The sequence below is a fragment of the Heptranchias perlo genome, chromosome 12, assembly GCF_035084215.1.
Source record: "Heptranchias perlo isolate sHepPer1 chromosome 12, sHepPer1.hap1, whole genome shotgun sequence".
Taxonomy (NCBI): domain Eukaryota; kingdom Metazoa; phylum Chordata; class Chondrichthyes; order Hexanchiformes; family Hexanchidae; genus Heptranchias; species Heptranchias perlo.
The window spans coordinates 26,922,058-26,939,118 of NC_090336.1; the positions used below are offsets into that span (position 1 = coordinate 26,922,058).

Below are 17,061 nucleotides of genomic sequence, written 5' to 3' on the forward strand. Positions count from 1 at the left end.
AGAAAAAACAGAGGGCTACAGCATGTGTACACACATCGGAAAATCTTTTTAATTAGAAGTATACTATAGTGGAAGAACCCCATTTTCAATCCTTCAGCTATCCACCTTCCCAATCATCCATCAGAATTTTTGCAGGGCATTTCATTGCACAATCAACTAACACCAATCTCCTTTTGTCTGTCAACCATCAAACCTACAGCCCAAAAATGACTAAATTCACTTTATTGTACTTGTATTCGTTCCTGTGCCTAGGGTATTGCTGCACTACAAACATGAGAGCACAATTTGAGGATTTTCCATTATCTTCCAATTTCCATTATTCATTAAGGAATTTCCTCCATTATGGTGGAATATAGAGGTTCCTTTGAAGATGGGAATTATGGGCAGCACACCAACATTTTTGAAGCTATACATGGTGATTGATCGTTCTCACTATTTTACAGTATGTTTTTGGAAGGGGAGAGACAAAAGGAGATCCCAAAATCTAAAATAACAGATAACTAAGTAAATATTGCGAAGAATGGCATTGGATCTTGATTGCTGTCATCTGGTGAATGTGGCTTAAATATAAAGAGAAAATGCTGGAAATACACAGCAGGTCCATCAGCATCTGAAAGAGAAAATTAGATAATCTTTCTCTTTCAGATGCTGATTGATTTGCCATGTATTTTCAGCATTTTCTCTCTTTATTTAGCCACATCCATCCTTCAGAACAATACAGTGGATCAAAACATGTGGATGCTAAGAAGCCACTATATGTAAAATATAATAAATAATCAGAAAGTCAAGTCAATTTCTTGTCTCATCTGTCAAACGCATTACTAAACAATGACGCCTTTTTTCCCCCTTCTCTCAATTTTCTCCGTTAACATGTTTCCTTGTTGCGGTGACAGCCTTCCAATACCTTGTACAAGTAGCCATTATTCACGTGTGAACATTGTTGGTTAATGTCAACAAGCTATTGCACCCTAGAGGAAGTTATAACTGAGACTAGTCTTGTCCTCATCCAGCATTGACACATGCACAGGGGTCGATGGATAGCGATCAAGAGCAGGAACCCTGAATCATTTTTCCTTCCCTGCTCCAGGGCACTGTAGCAAATTGTGGCACTTCTATTACTTCCCCAGGTAACAGCACAGATCAGAGATTGAACCTGGGATCTTCCTAGTCCTTATTGCTCAGAGATAGTACAAATTTGGGTCTGCCATCGATAACTGTTTGGGTTCAGTGGCTTCACTCACTCCCATAAGTGGTCTGACTATCTTACTGTTATGGGGTTCCATTTACACTGCCCTGTACCTATTTGTATAGTCGCAGGAACCAGGGCTATAACAATGAAAGCTCTTTGTGATCTGGACCAAATCACCATGGCCCGGAAATTGTGCTGAGCGGCGACCAAATGGCGCCCGCCGCTCGTTAGATTAAAATCACCCACAAACTAACTGCGAGCTCCTGGACGCCAACTTGCTGCAACGGGGAGCTGAAAAAAAATGTAGTGTCCTTTCCCGGGCTTTTGTAAGCTGTGAGGGTGGGGGGGGGGTGCGGAGAATCTTTCGCTCTCTCCCCTCAACCAATCAGCTGGACGAATCCTTGACAAGCCTCGGAGAGTCAGAACCAGGAAGCGAAAGCTACAACAGTAAATTCAATGTAAAATCAGTTAGAGAAAGTAAAATAAAGAGAGGGTAAGAAATATCAAATTAAAAGACAGAGTTAAAAGAAACAGAGAGAAAGTTTTAAAAAAAAGTTTTAATTTAAAACATTTTTTTTTAATAAGTATCCAACAACAATTAAAATCAGAAATAGTGAGACTCCACATTTTTAAAAGTTAGTTTTCAGTGCCAGTAAGGTTGTTTGGCCATTGTTAAGACATACCACGCTGTTAAAAGTTAGTTTAGACCTAAAAAAAAAATCCGGTGTACCTTTTTTATGGAAAGATTTGTTCAATTCCAGCTGGGCAGTGCAGCAACTTTGCGCTAGTTCATGCATGCAGCCGGCGAGCTGTCCTTCCCACGCAGCTTTCAGAGAAGGCTCGCACCTGGTAGAGCAATTTCCGGATTTCCACGTTCAACTGCATATGTGCAGTTGCCGGAACTTGCTTTTCCATTTGCTGTGAAATAACGGTGAGCCATGTTAGGATTGCAGTTATTTTCAGAGCAATTTCCGGGCCAATGTCTTTATCACCTGTATTTCTTCAATCTCTGAAGATAGAACAAGTTAACTTTAGATGAGACGAGGCTTTATTCAACAGTAACATGAATGCACAGGTATAATCAGATTCTCTTCATTCAATCAGTAAACTTATCTTCGCGTAACGATAGAAAATAATGAATGCGCGATCCTACCCCACTTTGGTCGGTCATCTTACTTAACGCAAACAAAATAACCATACAGTCCATAGCAGGACCTCCCCCCTGCAGTCTCCTATCTTTACCCCTTTTGCTGCTTAGGTGTCAGCTGTGGCTCAGTTGGTAGCGCACTCACCTGAGTCAGAAGGTTGTGGGTTCAAGTTCCACTCCAGTTGAGCATTAAATCTAGGCTGACTGAAGGAGTGCTGCGCTATTGGAGGTACCATCTTCCGGATGAGACATTAAACTGTAGCCATGTCTTGGAGGTAAAAGATCCACTGGCACGATTTCAAAGAAGAGCAGCGGAGTTCTCCCCAGTGTCCTGGCCAATATTTAGCAAGCGGAGGTTCTTCCTGGTGTCCTGGCCAATATTTATCCCTCAGCTAACACCATGAAAACAGATTGTCTGGTCATTATCATATGGCTGTTTGTGGGACCTTGTTTGCAAATTGTCACGTTTCCCTACGTTACAACAGTGACTATACTTCAAAAGTACTTCATTGGCTGTAAAGTGCTTTGGGGCATCCTGAGGTCGTGAAAGGTGCGATATAAAACAAGTCTTTCTTTTTTAACTGCTTTTCAGCATTCTGTTTCTCAAGTCCCTCTCTCTCTCTTTGTCTCTCTCTCTTTGTCAAAGATCCTGTCCCTCTTCTACGCCCCCTCTCACAGACAAACGGAGATCAAAGAGTTTTCCAGTACAATGCATGAGATGTTTTCCAATTACCCAGATAAGTTAATGAAATGCATATTGTTTAGTCTTTGGGGAAAAAAACAACTTCCGATGAACGTATTAACCACCTGTTGTCCAATTTTTGACCTGCATCCCACATGGAACTGTCTTGAGTAACTAACTCTTTTTAATGTAAGCTTTACCTTAAAAGCACATTTTAAAATAACATATCTAGATCCTTTCCATGGAAAATAGTCAAAAATCCAGAAACAAGACAGTGGCCTTACCTCTGCATCATCAGGTGGGCCCCATAAAGATTTCCTTGTTACAAAGGAACACTTACTGGTGCCTGTTCATCCTCCTTTATTCTTATGTTTCATACTTCACAAACAGCTGGTCAGACATAGCCTGGAAGCAGAAATTGTGTGCAGAAACTCCATGGCATCACGATGTTCCCCTCCATGTCATCATGAAGTAGGACAGTGGACAGTTGGCAGCACTGCCAATTTCTGATATCACTTGAGAAATCCTCCACAGTGTCATTAGATCATGAGGTAGATTTGATTAAAATAATCTCATCTTCCAGAACAACAAACCTTTTGTCTTCTCATCACAGTATCTGTTTATCAAATGAAACTAGTGTTCCAGCTTCAAACATCCTTCATAGCAACCAACTAGAGCCGTTAATCACCTCAATATAAAGAAATACTTCCTGACATCTGTTCTAAATTTGTCCTTCAGGACCTTGAACGCCGTGACTAAACATCTGCTCACTTGCTACCTCTGACCAGCAATTTGAAAAGCCTGAAACACAAGGGTGACTGACTCACTATTGAGTGAACTGGTCTCTTACTTATAATAGTTAGGATTCTGTAGTAACTTTATGATTATCAGACTCCTTCAATAGTTAATATCAAAGTATGCAGTGAAATACCATTTACTGTCATAATTTATAGTTACTTCAGTTTTCATCTTGCATCTGGACAGTAAACAGTACACTTCATTCCTATAAACAGCTGTAATCCTTTTCCTGGCTAGCAAATTGATGATTATCTATTTCTTGTTTATATAGGTAAATGTTAGCAGATTTAACATCCGTAGTTTATTTTTTTTAAAGAAATATAATCACCTTCAAAACAAAATCCAACATAAGAAAGCACAGAATGAGAAATGGCCACTTGGCCCATTGTTTCTGCAGAACATGTCTAATCTACCCTACTGTGGATCCTACCCCATTTATTTAATCCCCTGAGAAAAATTTCTGCATAAACACTTTCTGATCCCAAAAGGTATTTACACAAATTCCAAAATCTTAAGCCGTCTTTATATGTCTGCTATTCAATCCTGGCCTGCTGCCCTCCACAGATAACCCCCACTTTCCCAAATGAACTGCACACGCACCATTATGTCCCTATAGCTAGCCCTTTTTGAAGCAGTTCATCAACACAGCATCAAACACACCAAAAGCAGCAATAAGATGAATGACCAATTATCATTTTTTCTGTATGGTACTGATTGAGAGAGTTTTATTGGTCAGGACACCAGAAGAACTCATTTTAATCTGCAGCCTGTTGCAAGTGTGGAACTGGGTGCAGATTAAATTGAAGAGTTATCCAGTGTTTTTACAAGATCACTGTTTCTGTCTGTCTTCCTTCAACAGCTCATGGCCTAACTTTTTCTTCCTTTACATCTCAGCCAGGAGTTTACCAAATGAATGACAGTAGTACCTCAGTTACAAAGCCTCTCTATTGGAGACTTACATGGCTTCATAATATACAGCCCAATTTTAACTCCGCACCAGTTTTCAATGGGTGAGTAGTGATGTGAGTTAGGAACTCACCCGCTGCTGTAAGTATTTTACTTCCCGGACCTTGTTTAAATCCCGCTGGCCAACTTCCCCACCCGTTCCGATTGGGAAGTTGGTGGGAAGCGGCAGAAAATCATGTGGCTCAGAGGCCACCCACTGAAACCAGGTAAGTGGCGGGATTGGCTGCTGGGGCTGTCCCATGGGGTCTCACGCTCAGGAAGTGGGAAGGCCTGAGCTTTTCTTGTGGAGCCCGGAAGAGCACTCCTGCTCCTCCTGACCCCACAAGGAAAGTAAAATAAAGTTCAAAAAACGTACCTCTTCTGGCCCTGCTCCTCTTCCCTGCTAGGTTGACCTAGTGGGAAACTCACTGTGGCTTCCAGCTTAGGCCACCGAGTTAAAATTGTAGTTGGGTGCCGATGACATCATCGGGACCTGACATACATATGTAAAAAAAAGACCCCACGGGCTTTGGGCGGGTGTCCTTGCCGCCTGCTCAGTTGAGGAAATTAAAACCGGAATAGTCAGCTCACGTTGGCTCCAGAATGAGTAAATAACCTGGGCGATTTTAACTGCCCTCCTGCCCAGTTTCCGCCAGGCGGGGAGAGTTAAAATTGTCACCATAGTCTTAATACTGGACAGCACTGAGGCATAAATCCTTCTAATTGAGGAATTTGCAACTCCAGTGCTGATCAGCAACAAAACCTTTTTTAGTATTTGCCCAACAATCTCACTGATGAGCTCTGGTTTTGAAGTTTCTGCAAGTTTGAAAAAAAAATGCAATACCATTCACCAGAACCAGTCCCCTGTCGTAAACTGCTGTTTAAGTCATACTCCCTATCACTCTGTATTTTTTTCTATTCGTTCATGGGATGTGGGCGTCGCTGGCGAGGCCGGCATTTATTGCCCATGCCCAATTGCCCTTGAGAAGGTGGTGGTGAGCCGCCTTCTTGAACCGCTGCAGTCTGTGTGTGAAGGTTCTCCCACAGTGCCGTTAGGGAGGGAGTTCCAGGATTTTGACCCAGCGACGATGAAGGAATGGCGATATATTTCCAAGTCAGGATGGTGTGTGACTTGGAGGGGAATGTGCAGGTGGTGTTGATCCCATGTGCCTGCTGCTCTTGTCCTTCTAGGTGGTAGAGGTCGCGGGTTTGGGAGGTACTGTCGAAGAAGCCTTGGCGAGTTGCTGCAGTGCACCCTGTGGATGGTACACACTGCAGCCACTGTGCGCTGGTGGTGAAGGGAGTAAATGTTTAGGGTGGTGGATGGGGTGCCAATCAAGCGGGCTGCTTTGTTATGAATGGTGTCGAGCTTCTTTAGTGTTGTTGGAGCTGCACTTATCTAGGCAGTGGAGAGTATTCCATCACACTCCTGACTTGTGCCTTGTGGATGGGTGGAAAGGCTTTGTGGAGTCAGGAGGTGAGTCACTCGCCGCAGAATACCCAGCCTCTGACGTGCTCTTGTAGCCACAGTATTTATGTGGCTGGTCCAGTTAAATTTCTGGTCAGTGGTTACCCCCAGGATGTGTCATGTATACTGAACCTAGTATATTGCACACAGCTGCCAACAATAAAGAGAAGATTGCATTTATATAGCACCTTAGCACCTCTTTCAGAAATTTCTCAGCACTTCACATACAATGATAATAAATTACATTGAAGTGCAGTGACTGTTGTTATGTAAGCAAATGCAGCAGCCATTTTGCTCACAGAGTGAGCAAATGAGATGAATGACCAGTTAATCTGTGTCTGATGATGTGGGTTTATGGAGGAATGTTGGACAGTACACCTGGCAAACTCCCTGTTCTTCTTTGAACAGAGCCATGGGATCTAAAGCATCCTGAACAGGCAGACAGCACCAAAGGTGCAACCAACTGAGCCAAGTTGACATGAAGGTATGGTTACACCATTATAACTGTTTGCAGGTCGGGGGGGGGAAAAGGAACTCTGTAGATTTGGGAAGCTGGAAGGAGATAAAGCTCTCAGATAGTTAAAGACTGCTACAGAATTGTGCTTACAATCATTAGCAAAAAAAAAAAAATGCTGTCACGAGGTTAAAGCTTGGCAGCTACCCAAATGATAAATAGAAGAAAAATTTCCCCTGGATCTTGTGTTCACCAATCACAGTGAGAAAATATAGTAACAAATGAACCTGTGCTGCGAAATGAGTCATCTCTTAAACATTAGCTCGCTTGGACATTTTCTGTTGGCCAAGTTTCACCGTCTTTCTGTTTTCTGCTCTCCTTTTCTCTATGTGTTTAGAGTATATTGGGGAGCCGCCTGGCATGTCAAAATATCCTAGTTTTCTATTATTTTGAATTTACTAACAACCTGTGAACAGCAATGGGGCTTCACGTGTTGATGCTGACAATGACTGCTGCTCTCCTGCAAGGCTGCTGCTCTACTGGGTTCTCCTACTTTGGTGCCTCCTTTGGCTTGGAAACTCCCTTGGTTAGTGATGCATTACAGGTACTGATTTTTACAGATCAGCTGTGTTAATACTGCGACACATGCAATATGTTTCATATGAAGTATATATAGTGTGTTTGGTTTATTGACTGTTTAAACGCACATGTCAGGTGCATGTGTATTACAGAGGAATCAGCCTGCCATGTTCTCAGAGCCCAGATGGAATTTGTGCTGCTTTAAACTGCACTAACTCCAGAACCCAAACAGTGGGAGACAGCAACCATACTGCAACCTGGTGCATGCTAGATGGAGGGATTGTAATCCATCGCAACAACACTAGACCACTACACATAAGGTAAGTCCGTTTTTCTTTTCATGCTGATTTATACTTAACGGAGAATATTAGTTAAATTAAAGACGAATTATTAGATTGAGACCATCTGTACAAATGCCTCAGATGTTACCTCCTTTTCCTCCTTGCCACCACTGTCTAACTCCCATTCCCTCACTCATTTTAACCCTGATCACAACCTCCATCTTTGCAGCTACTCTCCAATTTCACCCTGTCCTCTCCAAGTTCATCTCTTTGAGACCCACCTCCTGCCCCATAGATCCTCTCGCCACTCAACACCTGACCACTTAACTACCTTTCCTGGCCCAAATGATCACTAATATTGCTAAAGACTCTCTCTGTTCAGGCACCGCCCCTCTTCCTTTCAAAACTGCTATTGTCACTCCATTCCTCAAAAAGCCCACCCTTGCCTTAACAGTCTCCTCCAATGACTGCCCAAATTCTAACCTTTCTTGCCCAAGGTGTTTCAATGTGTTGTTGTAGGAACATAGAAAATAGGAGCAGGAGTAGGCTATTTGGCCCTTCGAGCCTGCTCTGCTGTTCAATATTCCCGCTCTCTCCCCATACCCCTTGATGCCTTTTGTGTCTAGAAATCTATCTAGCTCCCTCTTAAATATATTCAGTGACGTGGTTTCCACAGACTTCTGTGGTAGAGAATTCCACAGGTTCACCACCCTCTGAGTGAAGAAATTTCTCCTCATCTCAGTCCTAAATGTCCTTCCCCGTATCCTGAGACTGTGACCCCTCGTTCTAGACCCCCCAGCCAGGGGAAACATCCCCCTTGCATCCAGTCTGTCTAGCCCTGTCAGAATGTTATACGTTTCAACGAGATCCCCTCTCATTCTTCTAAACTCGAGTGAATACAGGTCTAGTTGATCCAATCTCTCCTCATACCACAGTCCTGCCATCCCAGGAATCAGTCTGGTGAACCTTCGCTGCACTCCCTCTATGGCAAGTATATCCTTTCTTTGGTAAGGAGACCAAAACTGCACACAATACTCCAGGTATGGTCTCACCAAGGCCCTGTATAACTGCAGTAAGACATCCTTGTTCCTATACTCAAATACTCTTGCAATGAAGGCCAACATACCATTTGCCTTCCTAACTGCTTGCTGCACCTGCATGTTTGCTTTCAGTGACTGGTGTACAAGGACACCCAGGTCCCTTTGTACACCAACATTTCCCAATCTATCACCATTTAAGTAATACTCTGTCTTTCCGTTTTTCCTTCTGAAGTGGATAACTTCATATTTATCCACGTTATACTACATGTTGTCTCCCAGTTACGTGCTTCCCACTTCCACAACTCCCTGCTTGAATCCCTTGAATCTCATTTCTACCCTGCCCACAGCACCAAGACCACCCGGTCAAAGTCATTATAGCCTCTGTGGCTGCAGCTGTGGCTTTTTATCCATCCTTGTCCCCTTAATCTTGCTGCAATATTTGACATGGTCATTGGTGCCATCCTTCTTTCGTGGTCCTCCTCTTCATCATCTGCATGCTTCAGTGACATCATTTGTAGACAAGGGCCCATCTTCCATATGCATACTGGCAACACCCACCTCTATTTCTCCATCATTTCCCTTGACATCACGATCATTTCTGTACCGTCAGACTGCCTGTCTGACATTAGGGGCCCGATTTTACCAGGGGTGCGGGTTCTCGCGCCCGGTGAAATTAGTGGGTTGCCTGCGCGATCGTAGCAGGCAACACACTAATTGGATCCACTTACCTGCTCCTCCGGGTTCCCCGATGCTGATCTGCGCGTCGGGCGGGCTGCGCATGCGCAGTAAGATCTGTCAGCTGGAGGCGCTCTATTTAAAGGGGCAGTCCTCCACTGACAGATGCTGCCACAAACAGCAAAAATTACAGCATGGAGCAGCCCAGGGGGAAGGCTGCTCCCAGTTTAATGATGCCTCACCCCAGGTATCAATACATGGGGTGAGGAGGAGGGGGAGGACAGAGATCTTCCCCCCGGCGGGCGGGAGCAAGCGGCCTGCCTCTGCCACCAAGAAGGCCTGGCTCGAGGTGGCAGAGGGGGTCACCTGCGCCACCAACATATCGCCCACTTGCATACAGTGCAGGAGGCGCTCCAGTTACCTCAGTAGGTCAGCCACAGTGAGAACACGTAGTCTTTCCCCTACACTCCGTCTGCCACAACACTGCCCCCACCCCACATCTCCTTCGGCACTGCCAACACTACTCTGTCACATCACCCCTCATACCCACTCAAACCTCATCCTCATCTTACCTGCACCTACTCACCTCGCGAGTACTCACCCCGCCACTACCACGCAACCCAATCCTCATACAATCTCATGGCTCTATCCCATACTCACCGTCTCGTGCATCTCTCTCACGGCCAGCCTCACTCAACCTGCCACCACCTGTGCTGCAGCCACAGGGCATGCATCACATATGTGCAGTAGGCAGTGTAAGGCAAACGTGTCGTGAGCATGAAGGGGATGCACAAGGGTGTTTGAGGGTTCGTCATGGTTCTTACTTCTATTGAATTAAAGAACAACTCACATCACACATTATATTGGCACCACTACTGCCATGTCTTCGCGAATCCTGTCCGGTTTGTGCAATAATGCCCGCTCCTGGGTATCCCTATGAGGACCCACCACTGATGCCACCCAGTGTGTCACTGCAGAGTGGGTGTAGGTGTATTTGCAGGGCTCTTCTGCGCAGACGACTGAGAGACATCGGGGATGTCCCCGGTTGCAGCCTGGAAGGCTGTGGAGCAGAAGTTCGGGAGGGCAGTGGTGACTTTGACAGCGACAGGTAGGAAGATGGTGCTCGGGCCAGCCAGGAGCAGCTCGGCATGAAAGAGGTTGCAGATGTCCACGGCTACATGTCGAGTGACTCTGAGCCTCCGTGTGCACTGCTGCTCAGGGAGGTCCAGGAGGCTGAGCCTCGGTCTGTGGAACGTGTGGCGAGGGTAGTGCCCTCTGCGACGCATCTCCCTCTGCGGTAGCCCTCCCTCCTGCTGTACAGGTGGATGTGTCACAGCACTCTGTTGTGGAGCTCCACGTGTCAGAGGTGGATGGCGAGGCTGGTGAGGCTGGTGATGCTGTTCGCCCTCCGAGGAGGTCATGACTGCAGCTACGGCGGCCCACATCCGCAAGATGTACATCTGAGGGGGTCCGCAAGGTAGGTACATGTCTCCGGACCCCGGGGTAAGTGTGCAGGTTGGTGACCTCGACCATCAGGAGGAGGGCGGTGGAGGCCAAACTTTGTACCAAGTGACAGAGCGGCTTCCTGCAATGGCTGAGGGTCTCTCCCCGCCCCCCCCCCCCCCCCGCCCCACCTGTCAAATGGACCTTTGCAGCTGCCACAGGCTGACGGCTGCAACACGTCAATTTCAACTAGGAGTGTTTCCCCCAGCGTGTGAAACAGTCCCATGTTTATCCAAAATCACACACAGTCCCTTAATCAGGTCAGTTAATGACCTGAACAAGCAAAGTAAATACACTCAAGTGGCATCCCGCTGGCTTTAATTGCCTGCGGGATTCCCACCAGCGGGGGCTGCGCACGCACCCCCGCACGTCAGCGGGGAACCCGAAAGTGGGCGGGATCGAGGCGCGATCCGGTCCCGCACCTGGATTTCGGGATTTTCAGGGCCCCCCGCCGAGAACGCACCCGGTAGCGGGTGCTAAAATCGGGCCCTAGATCACGGAAAAGCCAAAATTTCCTACATCAGGAAGACTGAAACTTTCAGTTATGGACCCCACAAAAAACTCCTTACCCCTCCATTGACTCGATCCCCTTCCCTAGCTGCTCACTCAGTCTGAACCACATTGCACATAATATGATTGACGCAGAGTTGAGCTTCAAACCTCATCTCCCATCCATTGCCAGGACCACCTACTTCCTCTTATGCAACTTTGCCCACTTCTACCTCCATTTTAACCCCATTGCCACCAAAATCCTTATCCACACCTTGGTCACCTCTAGACTCGAATTCTGCAATGCTGTCCTTGCCCAACTTCCATCCTCCATTAACTTCAAGTTATCCAAACTCCATTACTTACATCCTATCTGCACTAAGCCCTGATTGCCCAGCACCCCTCTCCTCAGTGGTCCTTTCTTGGGTCCTCCTTTTCCAATGGATCAAATTTAAAATCCTCATCCTTGTTTAGAAATCAATTCATGCCCTTGTTCCACCCGATCCTGCAAAGGCTTAGTGCCTGTTCCTTTCCCCCTTTCTGTGAAAAGCCTTGAAATATTTCCTACATTAAAGGTGCTATATAAGTTCGAGTTGTTGTAGTACTTTGCTATACTGTCGGATAATCCCAGCTGCTATAGAGGCAGAGATCACCCCACTTACTGTTGTCTCTGAGTACGCAGTAATACTGTTACCTTTGTGTCACTGTAAAGAGGTTTCCAATTTCAGTGGCACTAAAGTGACCGTATACCTCCTAAATTGTGAGCTTGGTGCGCAGTCTCACTCAACTGGAGCGCAGATTGAAGAATAAGGTGTGGATGTCAACACACCACATCCATGGCACTGCCAGTTAATGCCTGAAAAGCAAGAACCTCCATGCTTGATTCTCGGATCTGTGCTCCCGTTGACCAAGGCTCCGTGCTGGGAATGGAGTCATACAACTGTAGGGTGTACAACTTCAGTCAGGTCTCGATCTAATACCGGTGAGTGACGTGAGACCTCCTCCGGGATGCTATTATAAGCCACTTGGATTTTACATTGAACAAAACATAACAGTGCGCATGGTGTCCATTAGAACCTCTGATCTCTTCATAAAATGAAGAAGATTTTTTATAATGTTATGAAAATGTGATCACTAATGTTCGTGCTCTCAGTGCATCAAAATTTACTGGCCAAAGAGAAGAGCTGTGTGTGTGTGAGGTGATGCATTTTGGTAGGAAGAACAAGGAGGCGACATACTGCTTGGATAATAAGTGTCTAAATGGGATAGAGGAGCAAAGGAATTTAGGGCTACAGATACACAAATCAGTAAAAGTAGCGATGCAGATTAATAAGGCCATAAAAAATCATTTGTAGAAGGATAGAATTGAAAAGCAGTTATGTTAAACTTGTATAGAACCTGGGTTAGACCACACTTGGAATACAGTCCTGGTCTCCATATTATAGAAAGGATATAGAGACAATGGAGAAGGTGCAAAAAAGATTCACAAGGATGATACCAGAAATGAGAGGATATACTTATCAGGACAGGCTGAACAGGCAGGGACTCTTTTCTCTAGAAAATGTTTCCATTTGTGGAGGAGTCCAAAACTAGGGGTCATAAATATTAAATAGTCACTAATAAATCCAATAGGGAATTCAGGAGAAAATTCTTTACCCGAAGAGTGGTAAGAATGTGGAACGCGTTACCACAAGGAGTAGCTGAGGCAAATAGCATAGATGCATTTAAGGGGAAGCTAGATAAGCAAATGAGGGAGAAAGGAATCGAAGGGTATCCTGATAGGGTTAGATGAAGTAGGGAGGGAGGAGGCTCATGTGGAACGTAAATGCTGGCACAGACCAGTTGGGCCGAGTGGCCTGTTTCTGCACTGTAGTTTCAATGTAACTTGATGTAACACTTGATCTGAAGCTCTGTGAGATATTCTTCTATGTGAGGGGCACCATATCAATGAAAGTTGCTGTTGTATTTCAAACTGTACGGCTGGGATAGTCAAGCTTGTTTCTTTAAAATGATCTTGATTGAGTTGTACATTTTTAGTAGTATTGCATAGTCTTAAAATTAGAGCTAGGCTATTTAGGAGTGAAATCAGGAAGCACTTTTTTTCACAAAGGATAGTAGAAATCTGGAACTCTTTCCCCAAAAGGCTGTGGATGCTGGGACAATTGAAATTTTCAAAACTGAAAGCCTTACCTAACAAAAATCTATCGCTATCAAAGGATATGGAACAAAGGTAGGTAAGTGGAGGTGAGGTACATCAGCCGTGATCTAATTGAATGGGCTGAATAGCCTATTCCTGTTCCTATGTTTCCTATGTTCTCTTTCCTTTGCCTCTCCTCCTTTGCTTCTCTTTTTCTGTTGGAGTGGGAAAAGAAGAGGGAGAGAGGCACTCTGTTTGGAGGCATCATGGAAAAACGAGACAGCCTTTTGAGCAGGGTTGAGATGAATGAAAACAGATGGGCGGTTGATAGAGGATCCAGGAAAGGAGAAGGAAAGAATCCCTGTTGCCAGGGGGCATCTTTGGCTCTGCTCGGAGCAGAATTGATGGTTGCTGTTGGGGCCTGGGGGACAATGATTTTAAAGCAACACATCCTCCTACTCACCATGAATAGCGCTGCAAGAGATCCACAAGTACTAATTATGTATACGAAATAGCTTATACAAATCAGCCTGTCAACTGTTAAACACACTCTTACAAACCAAGACGAGGAAGATTTCCCTTGCTTACTATGTATCAATGACATAAGCACAGCAGGAAGCTTTCTTCTGGTTGTAAACAGGTTCTTTTAGAATATATTTACGATTTTGCTATAAATAGCAAACATAGAAAATCTTCTTGTTGTTTACCATGTCACTAATACATAGCAATCAGAGCAATTCTTCTCCTGTGATGTTGCTCTTTTGCTCTGGGGAAGACACAATCCATGCTTTACCTTGTCAATCCAATGGATAATTTCATTTGCCTCAACACCAGGAGCTGAATATTCCTGTTCTTGGTTGCTTAGCGGTGTGATAGGACTTCCGCCCGCTGCCCCGACTCCCACTGTGACTGTGCACCATTTCCCGGGGTCGGGGCATATTAAGCATGCAGCTCGGGCTCTGGCGTGGTTTCTGTCACGGCAAAGGCAGAATTTTCTGCTGGTGTTGCCGCAAGACTGGTGCTGGGGCCCCTGGAGGTGGGAGGCGAGTTAAGGGAGGTGGAAAAGCCACAAAAATCAAGATTTCTATTCTTATTTTAGGCCTTGATGGGTGGGTGGGGGTGGGGTGGGGGGTGGGGGCCGGGGGGTGGTGCGGGGGGGTGGGTGGGGTGGGGAGTGGGAGGTGGGTGGGGGGGAATGAGGTTGGGTGAGACCACGGCAGTAGGCACCACCTCAATTTCTGCCGCTTTCCCAACTGATTCAGGCAGATTAGTGGAGGAAAATCCAGCCCCAGCTCTCAGAAGCGGTGTTACAATGACATCTGTCCGGTGATGTCATTTTTCTGCCACCGAGAAATTCGTTCTTCACCTGCAACAGTGACGGGCAGAGCCAGACTCAAACTTGCAGCCATCTACTTTAGAAGCCATCATGGTAGTCACTGGAGTAAAGGAATGCCGCGGCTCTGTGTTAGCTAATGTCTTTTTTTGATTTTTTTTTACAGACCATCTGGTTGTTGTTGGTCACCATTCGTGCAGTCCCAGAGGGACACAGAAAGCCTTCAGTTTACGTTTTCCCTATCAGCGGATTTGGGAAATCGCTCGGATAATGTAGCTATCAACGCGCCTCCGCAAACCCCTCTGTTACCTATCTTAAGGTAAAGTAATGAAACAAAAGTAGGAGTTAGTTGTAGTTGATATAGTATCATATGACTGAGAGAAACCGGGGTTGAAGCAGTCAGCCAACGAGCTGACTTCAGCCGTCACTCTTTTTTCTTGCCATTTTCACCTCCTCTCCTGAAGGCGCTCATTGTTGCTTGTTATGATCTCTTGAGTGCTGTATCCAAGTGTCACGCATGAGCCCAGACAATGAGTCTCAGTAAATTATTCAACTGTGGAGGCTATCGCAGCTGAGCCCAATCCTGACCTCACTTATCTTTCCAGCAAGAGCCATTGGATAGCAATCAGGATTTTTATCTTCTCCCTCGCGCAAGAGTGCAGAGGTCAATCACGGTGCCAGAACCATTGTCTGGGCTATGATTAGCTAACACAACACAGACTGGGCATTGAACCAAAGACCTTCTCATCTGTATTTTTAGAATCACAGTGAGTGGTGCCTTTACCCACTAGTCATGATGTGGAGATGCCGGTGATGGACTGGGGTTGACAATTGTAAACAATTTTACAACACCAAGTTATAGTCCAGCAATTTTATTTTAAATTCACAAGCTTTCGGAGATTTCCTCCTTCCTCAGGCAAATGTTTCAAGAGCTCCTTGAAGCCTACGCATTTATACATATAGAACAATACATGGTGTTTACAGACTGCCCCTGCAACTGCCCGTTGCCAAGGCAATCACCGTGTTCAGACAGAGAGGTGTCACCTGCAGAACCCCCGAATACACACTCAACAAAAAAACAAACAGGGAAAAAAAACAGAGAAAAAAAACAGAGAGAGGCAGAAACATCCGGAAGGCAGAGAGAGCCAGCAAATGACCCATTATATTAAAAACAGATAACATTTGTTCGCTGGTGGGGTAACGTGTAGCGTGACATGAACCCAAGATCCCGGTTGAGGCCGTCCTCATGGGTGCGGAACTTGGCTATCAATTTCTGCTCGACGATTTTGCGTTGTCGTGTGTCTCGAAGGCCGCCTTGGAGTACGCTTACCCGAAGGTCGGTGGATGAATGTCCATGACTGCTGAAGTGTTCCCCGACTGGGAGGGAACCCTCCTGTTTGGCGATTGTTGCGCGGTGTCCGTTCATCCGTTGTCGCAGCGTCTGCATGGTCTCGCCAATGTACCATGCTCTGGGGCATCCTTTCCTGCAACGTATGAGGTAGACAACGTTGGCCGAGTCACAGGAGTATGAACCATGCACCTGGTGGGTGGTGTCCTCTCGTGTGATGGTGGTATCTGTGTCGATGATCTGGCATGTCTTGCAGAGGTTACCGTGGCAGGGTTGTGTGGCGTCGTGGACGCTGTTCTCTTGAAAGCTAGGTAGTTTGCTGCGAACGATGGTCTGTTTGAGGTTGGGTGGCTGTTTAAAGGCGAGTAGTGGAGGTGTGGGGATGGCCATAGCGAGGTGTTTGTCCTCATTGATGACATGTTGAAGGCTGCGGAGAACATGGCGTAGTTTCTCCGCTCCGGGGAAGTACTGGACGACAAAGGGTACTCTGTTGGTTGCGTCCCGTGTTAGTCTCCAACACGGGACGCAACCAACAGAGTACCCTTTGTCGTCCAGTACTTCCCCGGAGCGGAGAAACTACGCCATGTTCTCCGCAGCCTTCAACATGTCATCAATGAGGACAAACACCTCGCTATGGCCATCCCCACACCTCCACTACTCGCCTTTAAACAGCCACCCAACCTCAAACAGACCATCGTTCGCAGCAAACTACCTAGCTTTCAAGAGAACAGCGTCCACGACGCCACACAACCCTGCCACGGTAACCTCTGCAAGACATGCCAGATCATCGACACAGATACCACCATCACACGAGAGGACACCACCCACCAGGTGCATGGTTCATACTCCTGTGACTCGGCCAACGTTGTCTACCTCATACGTTGCAGGAAAGGATGCCCCAGAGCATGGTACATTGGCGAGACCATGCAGACGCTGCGACAACGGATGAACGGACACCGCGCAACAATCGCCAAACAGGAGGGTTCCCTCCCA

The 17,061-nt window shown here is 46.1% G+C and overlaps 1 protein-coding gene across 4 annotated transcripts in view; it reads left to right on the plus strand.

The window, feature by feature from the left end:
• LOC137327907 (uncharacterized) overlaps window positions 1-17,061 on the plus strand; it is a 66,484-nt gene that overhangs the window by 12,950 nt on the left and 36,473 nt on the right. For 2 of the 4 annotated variants that reach the window (XM_067993822.1, XM_067993824.1), the window contains exons 2-5: window positions 6,638-6,713; window positions 7,081-7,287; window positions 7,398-7,582; window positions 14,887-15,039. In XM_067993822.1, coding sequence (XP_067849923.1) covers window positions 7,162-7,287; window positions 7,398-7,582; window positions 14,887-15,039 — 464 coding nt within the window. In that variant the 5' untranslated portion in view covers window positions 6,638-6,713; window positions 7,081-7,161. Of the gene's footprint in view, window positions 1-6,637; window positions 6,714-6,755; window positions 7,288-7,397; window positions 7,583-14,886; window positions 15,040-17,061 lie in introns of those variants that run through there. The other 2 variants (XM_067993823.1, XM_067993825.1) reach the window with 2 other exon arrangements.